General features: G+C 50.4%; 1 protein-coding gene across 2 annotated transcripts; it reads left to right on the forward strand.

Moving 5' to 3' along the window:
• Positions 1–52: 52 nt before the first annotated feature.
• NCSTN (nicastrin) lies at positions 53–15,790 on the forward strand. Of its 2 annotated transcripts, XM_058042775.1 has the most exons (17): positions 53–197; positions 1,440–1,544; positions 2,726–2,849; positions 3,649–3,767; positions 4,505–4,650; positions 4,878–5,031; positions 5,991–6,100; positions 7,139–7,291; positions 8,056–8,160; positions 8,293–8,370; positions 9,370–9,539; positions 10,502–10,604; positions 11,316–11,411; positions 11,967–12,054; positions 12,632–12,783; positions 13,729–13,941; positions 14,853–15,790. In XM_058042775.1, the coding sequence occupies exons 1-17, from the start codon at positions 56–58 to the stop codon at positions 14,973–14,975; spliced, it is 2,181 nt and encodes a 726-aa protein (XP_057898758.1). In that variant the 5' UTR covers positions 53–55; the 3' UTR covers positions 14,976–15,790. The 2 variants fall into 2 exon arrangements, with proteins under 2 accessions (XP_057898758.1, XP_057898757.1); XM_058042774.1 differs by lacking the exons at positions 13,729–13,941; positions 14,853–15,790 and adding an exon at positions 13,343–13,480.
• The last annotated feature ends 1,397 nt before the right edge of the window (positions 15,791–17,187 follow it).

Genomic DNA, 17,187 nt, shown 5'->3' on the forward strand with positions numbered 1-17,187 from the left:
AGCGGCACCGCTGCTTCCTGCTCCTTACGTCACTTCCGCCGGATGCCGGAAGCGGATGGCGGAAGTGGCGGTGCCGCGGGCGGTGATGGCGGCGGGGCCGGGCCGGGATCCCCCGGGGATGGCCCGGAATTCCACGGGAACGGCCCGGAATTCCGTGGGCATGCTCCGAGCGCTGCTCGTGGCCGCGCTGGCGGCGGGTGAGGCCTGAGGGGAGCGGGGAGGGGCGGCCCGGGGGCGCTTTTGGGGTCCCCAGTTCCCTTTTTGGGGTCCCCAGTTCCATTTTTGGGATCCCCAGTTCTCTTTTTGGGGTCCCCAGTTCCCTTTTTGGGGTCCCCGTGTCCCTCGCTGGTCCCGGTGTTTCCCTGCCCCATTCCCAGTTTCTAATCCCATGTTTCCCAGCCCATTCCCAGTCCCTGATCCCATTTTTCCCGTGCCATTCCTGGCTTTTCATCCCATTTTCCCCTGCCCCGTTCCCAGTTTCTGAACTGCCCTATTCCTTTTTCCCTGCCCTATTCCGTTTTCCCTGCCCTATTCCTAAGTTCTGATCCCTGGTTTTCCCCAGCCCATTCCCAGTCTCTGATCCCAGTTTTTCCCAGTCCCTGATCCCATTTTTCCCGTGCCATTCGTGGCTTTTGATCCCATTATTCCCTGCCCCATTCCCAGTCCCTGATCCCAGTCATTCCCTGGTTTTTGACCTGTTTTTCCCATGCCATTCCCAGTCCCTGGTCCTGTTTTTCCTAGTCCCTAATCCCAGTCATTCCCAGTCCTTGATCCCGTTTTTTCCCAGTTTCTGATCCTAGTTTTTATCCCAGTTTTCCCGTTTTCCCAGGTTCCTGCCAGGATATCTCCATGCACAGGAAGATTTACATCATTTTTCCCATTTGTCCTATTTTTTATCCCATTTTCCCGGTTCCTGCCAGGGCAATTCCGTGCACAGTAAGATTTACATAATTTTTCCCAGTTTTTATCCCATTTTCCCATCTTTCCCATTTTTTATCCCATTTCCCCGGGTTCCTGCCATGGCAATTCCGTGTACAGGAAGATTTACATCATTTTTCCCATTTTTCCCAGTTTTTATCCCATTTTCCCATTTTTCATCCCATTTTTTATCCCATTTTCCAGGTTCCTGCCAGGGGAACTCAGTGCACAGGAAGATTTACATCATTTTTCCCATTTTTCCCATTTTTTATCCCATTTTCCAGGTTCCTGCCAGGGCAATTCCGTGCACAGGAAGATTTACATCATTTTTCCCATTTTTTATCCCGTTTTCCAGGTTCCTGCCAGGGGAACTCGGTGCACAGGAAGATTTACATCATTTTTCCCATTTTTTATCCCATTTTTTATCCCGTTTTCCAGGTTCCTGCCAGGGCAATTCCGTGCACAGGAAGATTTACATCATTTTTCCCATTTTTTATCCCATTTTTTATCCCGTTTTCCAGGTTCCTGCCAGGGGAACTCGGTGCACAGGAAGATTTACATCCCCCTGAACCACACAGCGCCCTGCGTGCGCCTGCTCAACGCCACGCACCAGATCGGCTGCCAGTGTGAGAAATCCTGGAAAGTCTGGGAATTTCTTGGAATTTTTTGGGAATTTGGGAACGCTGGGGGTGTGAGGGAGCCTCCCTGCCAGTGTGAGAAATGTGGGAATTCCTGGGAATTCCAGGGAAATCTGGGAATTTTGGGAATGTTGGGGGTGTCTGAGGGAGCCTCCCAGTGATGCTGGCAGTGTCAGAGCCCCTCGGCTCCCTGCCTTGGTTTTCCAGGGAATTTGGGGAATTCTGAGGGCACAAATCCCACATTTCCACCTCACACCTCTCCCTCACCCCGCTCCCCTGCTATTCCATGGGAATCCATGGGTTTTGTGGGGGAATTTGGGAATTCTGAGGGCACAAATCCCACATTTCCACCTCACACCTCTCCCTCACCCCGCTCCCCTGCTATTCCATGAGAATCCATGGGTTTTGTGGGGGAATTTGGGAATTCTGAGGGGACAAATCCCACATTTCCACCCCGCAGCTCTTTCCTAAATTCCTCATTTCCCTCTTCTGCTTTTCCGGGGAGTTCTGAGGGGACAATTCCCACATTTCCATCCCACAACTCCTCCCCAAATTCATCATCTCTCTCTGCCCTGTTTTTCCATGGAATAGCTTGGGATTTGAAGAAATTCCCTGGAATTCTGAGGGGACAAATCCTACATTTCCGCCCCACAGCTTTTCCCTAAAACCCTCACCTCCTGCCCATCCTTTCCAGGGAATTTTGGGAATTCTGAGGGGACAAATCCCGCATTTCCACCCCACAGCTCTCCCTCACCCCTCTCCCCAGCTATTCCATGGAAACCCATGGGTTTTGTGGGATTCCCTGGATTTCTGAGGGGACAAATCCCGCATTTCCACCCCACGTCTCCCCCTCACCCCTCTCCCCAGCTATTCCATGGAAACCCATGCATTTTTCATGGGAATTTTGGGAATTCTGAGGGGACAAATCCCACATTTCCACCCACACCTCTTTGCCTCAATCCCTTATCCCCCTGCCGTGGTGTTCCATGGCAATCCATGGATTTCTGTGGGAATGTTGGGATTTCTGAGGGGACGAATCCCACATTTCCAACTCCACACCTCTTCCCCTCAATCCCTCATCCCCCTGCCATGGTGTTCTGTGGGAATCCATGGATTTTTCATGGGAATTTTGGGAATTCCGAGGCTCTGATCCCGTTTTCCCCCGGCAGCCTCGCTGAGCGGGGACACGGGCGTGATCCACGTGGTGGAGCAGGAGCAGGACCTGGAGTGGGCCCTGTCCAAGGGTCCCCACCCGCCCTACATGGTCCTGCTGGACGGGAACCTCTTCTCCAGGTGGGAATTTCTCCAAAATTTGGGATCAAATCCCCTTTTCCAGGTGCTCCGGGCGTTCCTGGGGTTTCAGGGATTTTTTTCCTTCCTAAACTTTGCTTTTCCTGCTTTTTTTTTTTTGCGGGATTGGACTCTCAGATGCAATTATTTGATCCATGATTTAAAAAAAACCCAGGGAAAATAAACTTTGGGATGGATTTGGGGCTCCTTTTTCTGGGCAAAGCAGGAAAGATGTGGCTGGAAGTTTCTCCCTGTTGATTTTTCCCTCATTTTAGGCCCTTCCATGATTTTTCCAAGGGATTTTCCCATGATTTCCTAGCTTTATCTCCAAATTTCGATTTCCTTATGTATAAATCCCAAATTCCAGCCCCTTTTTCCCCATTTTCAGGGAGGTTTTGTTGAACCTGAAGGGAAATTCCAGGATTTTTGACCTTGTCGGTTTTCCACCATTTTGGGCCGTCACAAGATAAAATTCCTGGGATGTTTTTCTTCATTTCCTTGATTTATCCTCAGATTTGAATTTTTCGTGGATAAATCCCAAATTCCAGCCCCATTTTCCCATTTCCAGCAAGGTTTTTCTCCACCTCAGGGGAATTTCCAGCCTTGTCGGTTTTCCGCCATTTTGTGCCCTCACAAGATAAAAATCCCAGGATTTATCCTTAGTTCCCCTTGATTTTTTCCTGGGTTTCAACTTTCACATTGAAGGAAAATTTCATTTTTTCCTTCGTTTCCTTGATTTATCCCCAGATTTCAATTACTCATGGATAAATCCCAAATTCCAGCCCCTTTTCCCCATTTCCAGGGACGTTTTGATGCAGCTGAAAGGATCCTCCCGGATTTCAGGCCTGGCCGTGGCCGCTGCCTCTCCCGCCCCTTCCCAAGGATTTTCCCCAGGATTGAAATGTCCCAACGATGGATTTGGTGAGCAGAATTCCCAACTTTTCCCCTCTGCTTTTTCCCATTTTCCCCTCCTGGTTTTTCCCATTTTTTTCATATTTTTCTCCATTTTTCCCCCTTTTTTTCCCATTTTTTTCCTCTATTTTCTGAGTTTCTTCACATTTTTGTCCCATTTTTTTCTTGAGTTTTCCCCCCATTTTTCCCCTCTTTTTCCCATTTTCTCCCCCATTCTTCCCCTGTTTTTCCCCATTTTATTCCATTTTTCCACTGTTCTTTTTGACTTTTTCACCTTTTTTCCCGTTTTTCCCCCATTTTCCAGGTGGTTTACTCAGACACCTACGGGCCATCGTTCTTTGCCTTGTTTTTTCCCATTTTTTCCCTTTTTCCCCCCCATTTTTTAGGGATGTATTCAGATACCTACAGCCCACAGTCCCTGGTTAATTTTTACCCTTTTTTTTACCATTTTCCCCCATTTTTCAGGTGTTTATTCAGACACCTACGGCCCCCAGTTTGCTCACTGCAACGGCTCCGGGTTTTTGCCCAGTTTTTACCCATTTTTTCCCATTTTTCCCCCATTTTTCAAGTATTTACTCAGACACCTACAGGCCACAGTTCTTGCTCTGTTCTTCCCCCATTTCTTGCCCAATTTTTACCCATTTTTCACCGTTTTTCCCCCATTTTTTTAGGGATGTATTCAGACACAGCCCACAGTTCCTGGCCAATTTTTACCCTTTTTTTACCTTTTTTCCCTCATTTTTTAGGTGTATATTCAGACACCTACGGCCCTCAATTTGCTCACTGCAACGGCTCCCAGTGGAACCCAGGTGGCTCCGGGGTCTCCTATGAGGATTTTCCCTTCCCCATTTTCCTGCTGCAGGACGCCAACGAGACCCAGCTCATCAAAGAGGTGAGAGGAACACGAGGTGGGGAAAAATCCCATTAAAAATCCATTAAAAGTCCTTTAAAATTCGTTTAAGCGCGGTAAGGTCCGTTAAAATTTAATTTAAAAAATGATAGAAATCCGTTGAAAAATCTTAAAAATTCCATTACGAATCCATTAAAAAGCCAGAAAAAAATGCCCAAAAAGTGTTTAAAATCTATAAAAACAAGAAATAACACGCTGTTTGTTGCCAGTGTTACCAAGCCCACAACGTGCCGGGCCCCGGGGGCTCAGCGCCGCAGTTCCCGCTGTGCGCCATGCAGCTGCAGTCCCACATGCACGCTGCAGCCAGCACCGTCACCTGCATGCGCCGCAGCTCGCTGCAGAGCGCCTTCAGCATCAACCCGGGTGAGTCATGCATTGCTGGGGCTGCAATGGGGCTGCAGAGTGCCCTCAGCATCAACCCGGGTGAGTCATGCATTGCTGGGGCTGCACTGGGGCTGCACTGGGGCTGCAGAGCGCCTTCAGCATCAACCCAGGTCAGCAGCCCAAATCCTGGGGGAATTTGAGAAAAACGTGGGGAAATCCTGGGGAAATTCACAGGGAAATCCTGGGGAAATCCTGGGAAAAACAGAGGGAAATCCTGGGGAAAACCCTGAGGAAATCATGGGGAAATCCTGGGAAAAACAGAGGGAAATCCTGGGGAAATTCATAGGGAAATTCACAGGGAAATCCTGGGGAAATTCACAGGGAAATCCTGGGGAAAACCCTGAGGAAGTCATGGGGAAATCCTGGAGAAATCACAGAGAAATTCTGGGGAAACCACAAGGAAACTCTGGGGAATCTGGGAGAAACCCTGAGGAGATAATGTGGAAATCCTGGAGGAATCGCAGAGAAATTCTGGGGAAAACCCTGAGGAAATCTTGGGGAAATCCTGGGGAAGTCACAGGGAAACCACAGGGAATTCCTGGGGAATCTGGGAAAAACAGGGAAATCATGGGGAAATACTGGATAAATCCTGGGGAAAATCCTCAGGAAGTCACAGGGAAATCCTGGTGAAGTCCCAGTGAAAACCTGGGGAAATCCTGGGAAATCACAAGAACATGCTGGGATTCAATCCTAGGAAATCCCAGGACAATGCTGAGGAAATCCTTGGGAAATCTCAGGAAAATTCCAGGAAAATCCTGGGAGAACCCTGGGTAAATCCTGTGGAAATCCTGGAAATCTGGAGCTCCCCGAACCCCACCAATCCCTTTCATTTCCTCCATAAAAATTCCCACAAAAATCCCGTTTTCAGCAGGATTTCCCATTTTTTCCCTGGGTTTTTCCCAGTGCCTGGAATGTTTTCCATGTTTTCCCGTTCCCAGAGATCGTGTGTGACCCCCTGCTGGATTTCAATGTCTGGAGCTCCCTCCAGCCCATCAACGCCTCGGGGCGGCTGCAGCCCGAGCAGCGCGTGGTGCTGGCGGCCACCAGGGTGAGCGGACCTGGAATTCCTGGGGAAATTCTGGGGAAAAATCTGGGAAGAATTGTGGGGAAAATCCCTGGAAAATTGTGGGGAAATCATGGGGAAATTGTGGGAAAAGTCTGGGAAAAATCCTGGGGGAATTATGGGAAAAATCCTGGGAAAAATCGTGGGGAAATCACGGGAAAAATCTGGGAAAATCCTGGGGAAGTTGCGGGGAAATTGTGGGGAAAATCCTGGGAACATCTTTGGAAACGTCACGGGGAAATCGTAGGGAAATTATGGGAAGAAGCTTGGGGAAATTCCTGGGGAAGGTCCTGGGGAAGTCATGGTGAGATTCCTAGAAAAATCATGGGGAGAATCTGGGAGCATTTCTGGGAAAATTGTGGGGGAAATCCTGGGGAAAATTATGGGGAAGTTCTGGGGAAATTTCTGGGGAAATCCTGGGAACATCTCTGGGAGAATCACGGGGAAATCATGGAGAAATCCCTGGGAAAATCGCAATGAAAATCCCATTGTATTGTATTTCAAGGATGTTCCCTGTCCCATTCCCTGTTTCTCCCATGTGGACAGCCACTTGTTTTTCTGGAACGTTCCCATTATTTTTCTCATTATTCCCATTATTTTTCCCATTATTTTCCCCATTTTCCAGGTGGACAGCCACTCGTTTTTCTGGAACATTCCCATTGTTTTCCCCATTTTCCCAGGTGGACAGCCAGTCGTTTTTCTGGAACATTCCCATTATTTTTCCCATTATTTTTCCCGTTATTTTCCCCATTTTCCAGGTGGACAGCCACTCGTTTGTCTGGAACATCCCCATTATTTTTCCCATTGTTTTCCCCATTTTCCAGGTGGACAGCCACTCGTTTTTCTGGAACGTTCCCATTATTTTTCCCGTTATTTTCCCCGTTTTCCAGGTGGACAGCCACTCGTTTTTCTGGAACATTCCCATTATTTTTCCCGTTATTTTCCCCGTTTTCCAGGTGGACAGCCACTCGTTTTTCTGGAACATTCCCATTATTTTTCCCATTATTTTCCCCATTTTTCCAGGTGGACAGCCACTCGTTTTTCTGGAACGTGGCCCCGGGGGCCGAGGCCGCCGTCGGCTCCTTCGTGGCGCTGCTGGCGGCGGCGCAGGCCCTGCACGGAGCCCCCGGCGCCCAGAGCCTGCCCAAGAACGTGCTCTTCGTCTTCTTCCAGGGGGTGAGACACGGAATCCCGGGGGAATCCAGCCCAGGATCCTTGGGATCAATCCCAGGATCCAGCTCTGGATCTTTGGGATCATTCCCAGCCCTTGGGAACGGGTTTTTCCTGGGGTTTTGGGTGGGACGAGCTCTGTTTGTTGTTTTTTCCTCTTTTCTCCGTTCTCTTTCTTTTCCATTTCTTTCTCTTTCATTCCTTGATTTTTCCTTTCCCTTTTCTCTTTTCCATTTCCATTTTCCCTTTTCTATTTCCCCTTTCCCCTTTCCCATTTCCCCCCTTTCCCCATTCCCCTTTCCCATTTCCCCCCTTTCCCCATTCCCCTTTCCCATTTCCCCCCTTTCCCATTTCCCCCATTCCCCTTTTCCCCTTTTCCCATTCCCTCGTTCTCGTTTTCCCCATTTCCCTTTCCCCTTTCCCATTTTGCCCTTTCCCCATTCCATTTCCCCTTCCCATTCCCCTTTCCCATTTTCCCCTTTCCCCATTCCATTTCCCTTTCCCATTCCCCTTTCCCATTTTCCCCTTTCCCCATTCCATTTCCCCTTCCCATTCCCCTTTCCCATTTCCCTTTCCCCGTTCTTATTTCCCCTTTCCCTTTTCCCTTTTCCCATTCCCCTTCTCCCCTTTCCCCTTTCCTTTTCCCTCTTTTTCTTTCCCTTTCCCATTTTGCTTTTCCTTTCCCCTTTCCCATTCCCATTTCCCCATTCCCCTTTTCCCCATTTTCCCATTCCCATTTCCCACTCCGGTCGTTCCGTTCCCTTTCCCAGGAGAGCTTTGATTACATCGGCAGCTCGCGCCTGGTGTTTGACATGGAGCAGGAGAAGTTCCCGCTGCGCCTGGAGAACATCGGCGCCTTCCTGGAGCTGGGACAGGTCCGGGAGAAAACATTCCAGGGATCCTGTCCTGGGGATTCCCTGATTTCCCCTGGAATTTCCCGAGTTTTTCCCTGAATTTCCCATCTCAATTCTGATTTTTCCCGGATTTCCCCCCTGGCTGTTTTCCAGGTGTCCCTGATGAACAATTCCGAGCTCTGGATGCACACGGATCCCGTCTCCCGCCAGAACAAATCCGTGGATGAGCAGGTGAGCCCGACATCCCTGGGAATGTTCCCAATCCTGGGAATGTTCCCCATCCCAGGGAATGCTGTTATTCCCAGCATTCCCAAGAGGAATTCCCGGTGTTTTCCTAGGTCCGGGAGCTCCTTTACAAGCTCCAGAACTCCAGTTCTGGTTCCGGAGTTTCCCCATATCCTAAAGCCCCCCGTCATTCCCATTGTTATTCCCGTTATTCCCATTGTTATTCCCGGTGTTTTTCCGGGTCTGGGATCTCCTTTCCAAGCTCCACAGCTGCGGTTCCAGCTCCGGGGTTTCCCCACATCCCAGAGCCCCTCAGGATCCTCGTTGTTCTTGTCATTCCCATTGTTATTCCCAGCATTATTCCCATTGTTTTTCCAGCTCCGGGATCTCCTTTCCAAGCTCCAGAGCTGCGGTTCCAGCTCCGGGGTTTCCCCACATCCCAGAACCCCTCAGGATTCCCATTATTCCCATTGTCATTCCCATCATTCCCAACAGGAATTCCCGCTGTTTTCCCAGGTCCAGGATCTCCTTTCCAAGCTCCAGAACTCCGGTTCCAGCTCCGGGGTTTCCCCACATCCCAGATCCTCTCATCATTCCCATTATTCCCATTATTCCTGTTGTTATTCCCGTTGTTATTCCCGTTGTCATTCCCATCATTCCCGTCATTCCCAATGGGAATTCCCATTGTTTTTCCAGGTCCAGGATCTCCTTTCCAAGCTCCAGAGCAGCAGCTCCAGCTCCGGGGTTTCCCCACATACCAGAACCCCTCAGGATTCCCATTATTCCCGTTGTCATTCCCATCATTCCCGTCATTCCCAATAGGAATTCCCATTGTTTTCCCAGGTCCGGGATCTCCTTTCCAAGCTCCAGAACTCCAGTTCCGGCTCCAGGGTTTCCCCACATCCCAGACCCTCTCATCATTCCCGTCATTCCTGTTGTTATTCCTGTTGTTATTCCTGTTGTTATTCCCGTCATTCCCAATGAAAATTCCCATTGTTTTTCCAGGTCGAGCGGCTCCTGTCCGCGCTCCGGAACTCCAGTTCCAGCTCCGGGGTTTCCCTGCAGGAGCCGGACGTGTCCCAGCCCCTCCCGCCCTCGTCATTCCAGAGGTTCCTGAGGTCCCGGAGCATCCCGGGGGCGGTGCTGAGCGACCACCGGGCGGGATTCCGGAACAGGTAAAATACGGGAATGCTGGGAATGGTGGGACGGGTAAAATCTGGGAATTCCAGGAATTCTGGGACAGGTAAATCTGGGAATGATGGGAATTCTGGGACAGGTAAATCTGGGAACGACGGGAATTCTGGGACAGGTAAAACCGGGAATTCCAGGGCAGGTAAATCTGCGAGTGCCCGGAATTGTGGGACAGGAAAATCTGGGAATTCCGGTGCAAGTAAATCTGAGAATTGTAGGGCAGGTAAAACTGGAAATTCCAGGAATTCTGGGACAGGTAAATCTGGGAATCCTGGGAATTCCAGAACAGGCAAAAAAATCCAGGAATTCCAGAGCACGTAAAATGCAGGAATTCTGGAACAGGTACAAATCCAGGAATTCCAGCCATTCCAGCAGGATCCTGCCGGAATCCCATCCCTCAAATCCGGGATTTCCGGCGGGATCCGTCCCTTCCCGTGGGAATTCCATCCCAGAAACCCGGGAATGCCAGCCATTCCAGCGGGATCCGTCCCTTCCCGTGGGAGCTTCCCTTCCCGGGAATGCTCGGAAGGGCGGCAGGGAATTGCTCGGACAGGCGAGAGGAAATTCCGGCTTTTTTCGGGAGAGCGTTCCTGGCCCCGAGCCCGGCGGCGCCGGAGCCGCAGCTGCGCTTCCGGAGGCTGCTCCCGGAATTTTCCATGGAATTCTCGCCCCGCTGATTCCTCTCCCCTTCCAGGGGTTTTTTTGGGATCACCCCCCGTGACCCCGGTCTGGGTTTTCCGAAGGAATTTTGGGATTTGCAGCGGGAATTTGGGAATCCCGCATTTTTCCTGGACTTTGTTCCCAGATTTTTCTGAGATCTTTCCTGTAGTTTTCCCAAGATTTTTCCTGGATTTTTCCCAAATTTCTCCTGGGTTTTGTTCCCAGATTTTTCCTGGGTTTTGTTCCCAGATTTTTGTTCCCAGGTTTTCCCGTGTTTTGTTCCCAGGTACTTCCAGAGCATCTACGACACGGCCGAGAACATCGGGCTGCGTTATCCCGAGGGAATGAGCCCCGAGGAGCAGCTGGAGCACGTCACCGACACCGCCAAGGTCCCGCCGAATTCCCGGAATTCTGGGAATTCCTGGGGTTTGGGGGATCCGAAGGATTCCTGGGGTTTGGGGTCCAGGACTTGGGATCCGGGGGATTCCTGGGATTTGGGAGATGGGAATTCTTGGGGTTTGGGATTTGGGGGATTTCTGGGTTCTGGGATCCAGGGGATTCCTGGGGTTTGGGAGCTGGGATTCCTGGGATTCGGGATTTGGGATCCGGGGAATTCCTGGGATCCAGGGCATTCCTGGGATCTGGGGGATTCCTGGGGTTTGGGATCTGGGGTTTGGGATCCAGGGAATTGCTGGGATTTGGGATGATGGGGATTCCTGGAATTGGTGATCTGAAGTTTGGGATCCAAGGGATTCTTGAGATTTGGGATCCAGGGGATTCCTGCGATTCAGGATCCGGACAGGAATGGGAATTGGAGCGGGGGGAAACTTGGGAAGGAGCTGGGAGGGATTTGGGAACGGGGAGAGAGAGAAAACCTTGGGAAAGGGTTGGGAATAAATCCTGAGGGATTTGGGAATGGGGAGAGGAGGGAAAAGCTGGGAATGAGGTCAGGAATAAATCCCAAGAGATTTGGGAATGGGAAGAGGAGGGAAAAGCTGGGAATGAGGGCGGGAAGGACCCGGGAGCGTCGGGACAAGGTCCGGACGTTCTCTCAGAATTCCTGGAATTCCCGTAATTCCCGTGTTTGTCCCGTTCTCCAGGCCCTGGCCAAGGTGGGCACGCTGGTGGCCCGGGCTCTGTTCTCCCTGGCCGGGGGACAAAACGGAACCGAGAACATCCAGGCGGATGAGAAAACGGTAGGAATTGTGGTGGGAATGAACGATGGGAATGGTGGGAATTCCTGCTGGGAACGGTGGGAATTCCACCTGGGAACAATGGGAATGCTGAGAGCATTGGGAATTCCTGCCGAGAATTCCTACTGGGAGTGATGGGAGTGATGGGAATTCCTGCTGAGAGCGATGGGAATTCCTGCTGAGCATTCGTGCTGGGAGCGATGGGAATTCCTGCTGGGAAATCCTGCTGGGAATGATGGAAATTCCTGCTGGGAATTCCTGCTAGGAATGATGGGAATTCCTGCTGGGAATGATGGGAATTCCTGCTAAGAAATCCTGCTGGGAATGATGGAATTCCTGATGGGAATGACAGGAGTGAATGCTGGGAATGATGGAAGTTCCTGCTGGGAATGCTGCGGTGGGAATCCACAGTTGGCCTGGAATTCCCAATTTTCCTGGGATCCCTGGAATCAGAATCCCCAATTTTCTTGGAATTCCCCACTTCCCCTATTTTCCTGGAATTCCCCATTTTCCTGGCCCCTTTTCCCTGATGGAATTGCGGGGTTTTTCCCCCCCCAGGTCGCTCGGCTGCTCTTTGGGTTCCTGCTCAACTCCAACAACTCCTGGTTCCAGTCCCTGATCAAACCCGACCAGAAGGGAATCCTGGGTGAGCAGAGAGATCCCCATTCCCGCTTTTCCTGATGGGATTCCCAGCTGGAATTCCTCCTTCTCCTGCTGGGATCCCCATGAGCTGTGATCCCCACTTTTCCTGCCTGTAATTCCCATTTTTCCTGGTTGTAATTCCCATTTTCCCCCTCTCCAATCACTGTTTTTCCAGTCGTGATTCCCTAGGGCCAGAATTACCATTCCCCAGCTGGAATTTCCATTCCCAAACCCATTTCTGCCATTCCCAGTCCTGTTTTCCCCATTCCCAATCCCATTTTTCCCTTTCTCCCATTTTTCCCATTCCAAATCCTGTTTCTCCCCATTCCCAATCCCATTTTCCCCATTCCCAATCCCGTTCTCCTCATTTTTCTCGTTTTCCCCATTCCAAATCCCGTTTTTCCCCTTCCCAATCCCATTTTTCCCATTCCCAATCCCATTTTCCCATTCTCAATCCTGTTTTCCCCGTTCCAAATCCTGTTTTTCCCATTTTCCCTGTTCCCAATCCCATTTTCCCTGTTCCCAATCCCGTAATTCCTGTTTCTGTTCCCATTTTTCCCGTGTTATTCCCGTTTTTCCAGGCCCGTTTCCCCAGCACTACGTGGCCGTGTCCAGCCCCACCAACACGACGCAGCTGCTGCAGGCGGTGCTGGGGAACCTGACCGGGATCAGCGCCAACCTGAGCCGGGAGCAGTGCCAGAACCCCGGGAAAACGCCCGGAACCATGCCCGAGGTAATTTGGGATAATGGGATTGGGGATTTGGGATAACAGGAGCAGTGCCAGAACCCCGGGAAAACGCCCGGAACACAGCCGGAGGTGAGCCTGGGATTTGGGATAATGGGATTGGGATTGGATTTTCCATGTGTAACTCCCTTTTTTCCTAGTTACCATTCCCATTTTTCCGTGTGTAATTCCCATTTTCCCAGCTCTCATTCCCATTTTTCCCTGTGTAATTCCCGTTTTACCCTGTGCCATTCCCAGCTGTAATTCCCGCTTTCCTTGTGTCATTCCCGGTTCTGATTCCCAATTTCCCAGCTGTCTTTCCCATTTTTCCCTGTATAATTCCCACTTTCCCTGTATAGTTCCCATTTCCCAGTTGTCTTACCCATTTTTCCCTGTATAATTCCCATTTTCCCTGTATCATTCCCATTTCCCAGCTGTCTTTCCCATTTCTCCCTGTATAATTCCCATTTTCCCTGTATCATTCCCATTTCCCAGTTGTCTTTCCCATTTTTCCCTGTATAATTCCCATTTTTCGATGTATAATTCCCATTTTTCCCACTTTTCCCAGCTGTGCCAGTACTGGTGGGTGCAGGGCCCCCTGGACGGCAATTCCACATCCAGAATTCCTGTCTGTGTCCACTCCGGTGTCCGTCTGTCCCCAGCCCTGTCGTTACCATTTTTCCCTGTATAATTCCCATTTTTCCCAGCTGTAATTCCCGTTTTTCCCTGTATAATTCCCATTTTTCTGGCTCTCCTTCCCAGCTGTACGAGTACTGGTGGGTGCAGGGCCCCCTGGACGGCAATTCCTCGTCCCGCGTTCCCGGCTGCGTCCGCTCCGGTGTCCGTCTGTCCCTGGCTGTCATTACCATTTTTACCTGTATAATTCCCATTTTTCCCAGCTTTAATTCCCATTTTTCCCTGTATAATTCCCATTTTTCTGGCTCTCCTTCCCAGCTGTACGAGTACTGGTGGGTGCAGGGCCCCCTGGACGGCAATTCCTCGTCCCGCGTTCCCGGCTGCGTCCGCTCCGGTGTCCGTCTGTCCCCGGCGCTGTCCCCGGCCTTCGAGCTGCGCCGCTGGGATTCCCGGGAATTCTCCACGTGGACCGAGAGCCGCTGGAAGGACATCAGGGCCCGGATCTTCCTGGTGGCCAGCAGGGAGCTGGAGGTGACGCAGGGCGGGGACAGGGAGGGGACACGGGGTTTATCCCCATCCCCAAATTCCCAGTGTCCCAATGTCCTCAGTTCCCAAATCCCCCAAATTCCCAAATCCTCAATCTCCTAAATTACCAATATCCCCAGTATCCCAAATCCCCAAATTCCCAGTATCCCCCATATCCCAAATCCCCAATATCCCCAATTCCCAATTTGCTCAATATTCCAAATCACCAAATTTTCAAATCCCCAATCTCCTGAATTCCCAATATCCCCATTCCCCAATATCTAAAATTCTAAATATCACAAATTCTCAGATTCCTAATGTCCTCAGGTCCCAATCCTCAATATTCAAAATTCCCAATTCCCAGTATCCCAAATCCTCAATCTCCTAAATTCCCAGTATTCCCAATATCCCAAATGCCCAATTTCTAAATCCCCAATATCCCAAATCCCTAATATCCAAAATTCCCAGTATCCAAAATCCCTAATTCCCAAATATCCCAATTTCCCAATATCCCAAATTCTCAGTTCCCAAATTCCCAAATCCCCAATTCGCAACCCTCAATTCCAAATCTTCCCAATCCCCAATAGCCCAAATATCCCCAATTCCCCAATGCCCAATATCCCAAATTCCCAAATCTCCAATATCTCAATTCCCAGCATCCCCAATATCCCAAATCCCTGAATTCCCCAATATTCCAAATAGCCCAATTCCCAAATCCCTAATCCCAAATCTCCAAAATTCCCAATATACAAAATTCCCAATCCGTAATATCTCAATTCCCAATGTCCCTAATGTCCCAATATCTCAAATTTCCAATATCCTGAATACCCTAAATTCCCAATATCCCAAATTCCCAATATGCCCAACATCCCAAACATCCCAAATATCCCAATTTTCCCAAATTCCCATTTTTCCAGCTGCTGACGCTGGCGCTGGGGGTGCTGGTGCTGCTCCTGTCCCTGCTCGGCACCTTCCTCATCAACTCCAAGGCCTCGCTGCTCTTTGGGATCCCGGCCCCTCCCGGCTCCTCTGGGTACTGAAAATCCCGGAAAAAACGCCTGGAAAACCCGGGAAAACTGCCTGGAAAAATTCTGGGAAAACAGCCAGGAAAATTCAGGAAAACTGCCTGGGAAATCCCAGAAAAACTGCCTGGAAAATCCCGGAGAAAATCCCAGAAAACCACCTGGAAAATTCAGGAAAAACATCCTGGGAAGTTCAGGGAAGACTTCTTTGAAAATTCCAGAAGACTGCCTGGAAAAATCCAGGAAAAGCTTCCGGGAAAATCCCAGGGAAACCTCCTGGGAAAATCCCAGAAAACCACCTGGAAAAATACCAGAAAAACTTCCTGGAAAATTCAGGAAAATCTCCTGGAAAATGCAGGAAAAACATCCTGGAAAATCTGGGGAAAACCGCCTGGAAAATCCGGGGAAACCTCCAGGAAAATCTGGGAAAACCACCTGAAAAATCTGGGAAAAACCTCCTGGAAAATCCGGGGGAACTTCCAGAAAATCCTCGACAGGGAATTCCCCCAGAGCTGGAAATGCCAGAGGTGTTCCAGGGAAATTCCCAAAATTCCAGGTGGGATCGATGTCCTGGGTGGGAAATTCCCCAAATTCCCAATTGGATTCGATGCCCTGAGTGGGAAATTCTCATTTGGATTCGATGCCCTCAGTGAGAAATTCCCAATATATTCCAAGAATTCCCAGTTGGACCCATCCTGTTTCCGAGGGTGGAGCTTTTTGGGAATCGTGAGGAATTCCAAAGGGTCCGGGAATGTCCCAATGGAAAATATCCCTTTTTTTTTTCCCTGGGATTTGTAAATATTATAAATAAATCCGTGGAATTCCCAAGGAAACTTTTTTATTTCCAGGTTTTTTTCCGTCAAACACTGGGAATCCGGGGAATTTGGGATTGGATAAAAGGGGATGGGATTTGGATCCCAAATAATTCATGGAAAAGGAGGAGCAGGTTGGGAAAAAAAAAGCTTTGGGATAACAGAATGGGGAGGAAGGGACGGAGCCAAAATTTGGGATAATGGGCTGGAAATTTGGGATATTGGGCTGGAAATTCGGGATAATGGGCCAGGAATTCGGGACAATGGGCTGGAAATTTGGGATATTGAGCCGGGAATTTGGGATAATGGGCTGGAAGTTTGGGATAATGGGCTGGAAATTCTCGGGACTGGGAATGACCAAAATCCCGGGAATTCGCAGGACTGGGAATGACCAAAAATTCCGGGAATTCTCGGGGCTGGGAATGAACAAAATCCCGAGAATTCTCAGGATTGGAATGACCAAAATCCTGGGAAATCTCAGGACTGGGAATGACCGAAATCCCAGGAATTCCCGGGACTGGGAATGACCAAAATTCCACAGACCCTTCCCAGCTCCGCGGGATTTTTGGGATTTTTGGGGTCCGGGCACATCCCTGGCTGGGATCCCCCATTCCCGGCAATTCCCGGCGGGAAGCGCTGGGACGGCTCCGCTCGTTCCCGGCTCGTTCCCGGCTGGAATCGCGCCCGGAGCCGCCGGGATCAGCTGCGGCCGCGCCGGGAACGATCCCAAAGAATCCCCGCGGGGAGGAGGGGACGGGAACCGGGGCTGGAACGTGGGACTGGGGGTGATGGATGTGGGTTTGGGATTCGGGAATTGGGAACGTGGGACTGGGGGTGATGGATGTGGGTTTGGGATTCGGGAATTGGGAATGTGGGACTGGGGGTGATGGATGTGGGTTTGGGATTCGGGAATTGGGAATGTGGGACTGGGGGTGATGGATGTGGGTTTGGGATTCGGGAATTGGGAATGTGGGATATAGGATGATGGATGTGGATTTGGGATGTGGGATTTGGGATTCGGGATGGGAATGTGGGATTGGGGGTGATGGATGTGGATTTGGGAATTGGGAATGTGGGGTTGGGGTGATGGATGTGGATTTGGGATTCGGGAATTGGGATTTGGGATGGGAATGTGGGATATGGGATGATGGATGTGGGAATTGGGATTTGGGATTCGGGATTTGGGATTCGGGGTGATGGATTCGGGTAGATGGATGTGGATTTGGGATGTGGGATTTGGGAATGTGGGATATGGGATGATGGATGTGGATTTGGGATGTGGGATTTGGGGAGTGATGGATGCGGGAGGCGCCTGGAACGATCCCAAAAAATCCCCTCGGGGTGTCGGGGAGGGGATTCGGGAGTGAGGGACGGGGATTTGGGATGCGGCTGCGCCGGGAGCCGCTCCGGGCTCTTTC

This window comes from Melospiza georgiana, chromosome 33 (assembly GCF_028018845.1).
Source record: "Melospiza georgiana isolate bMelGeo1 chromosome 33, bMelGeo1.pri, whole genome shotgun sequence".
NCBI lineage: Eukaryota > Metazoa > Chordata > Aves > Passeriformes > Passerellidae > Melospiza > Melospiza georgiana.

Coding starts and splice junctions, on each gene's coding strand:
- NCSTN (XM_058042775.1), top strand. CDS start 56: ATGGCGGAAGTGGCGGTGCCGCGGGCGGTGATGGCGGCGGGGCCGGGC. Junction 12,055..12,631: donor CGACCAGAAGGGAATCCTGG/GTGAGCAGAGAG, acceptor CCGTTTTTCCAG/GCCCGTTTCCCCAGCACTAC. Junction 13,942..14,852: donor TGGCCAGCAGGGAGCTGGAG/GTGACGCAGGGC, acceptor CCATTTTTCCAG/CTGCTGACGCTGGCGCTGGG.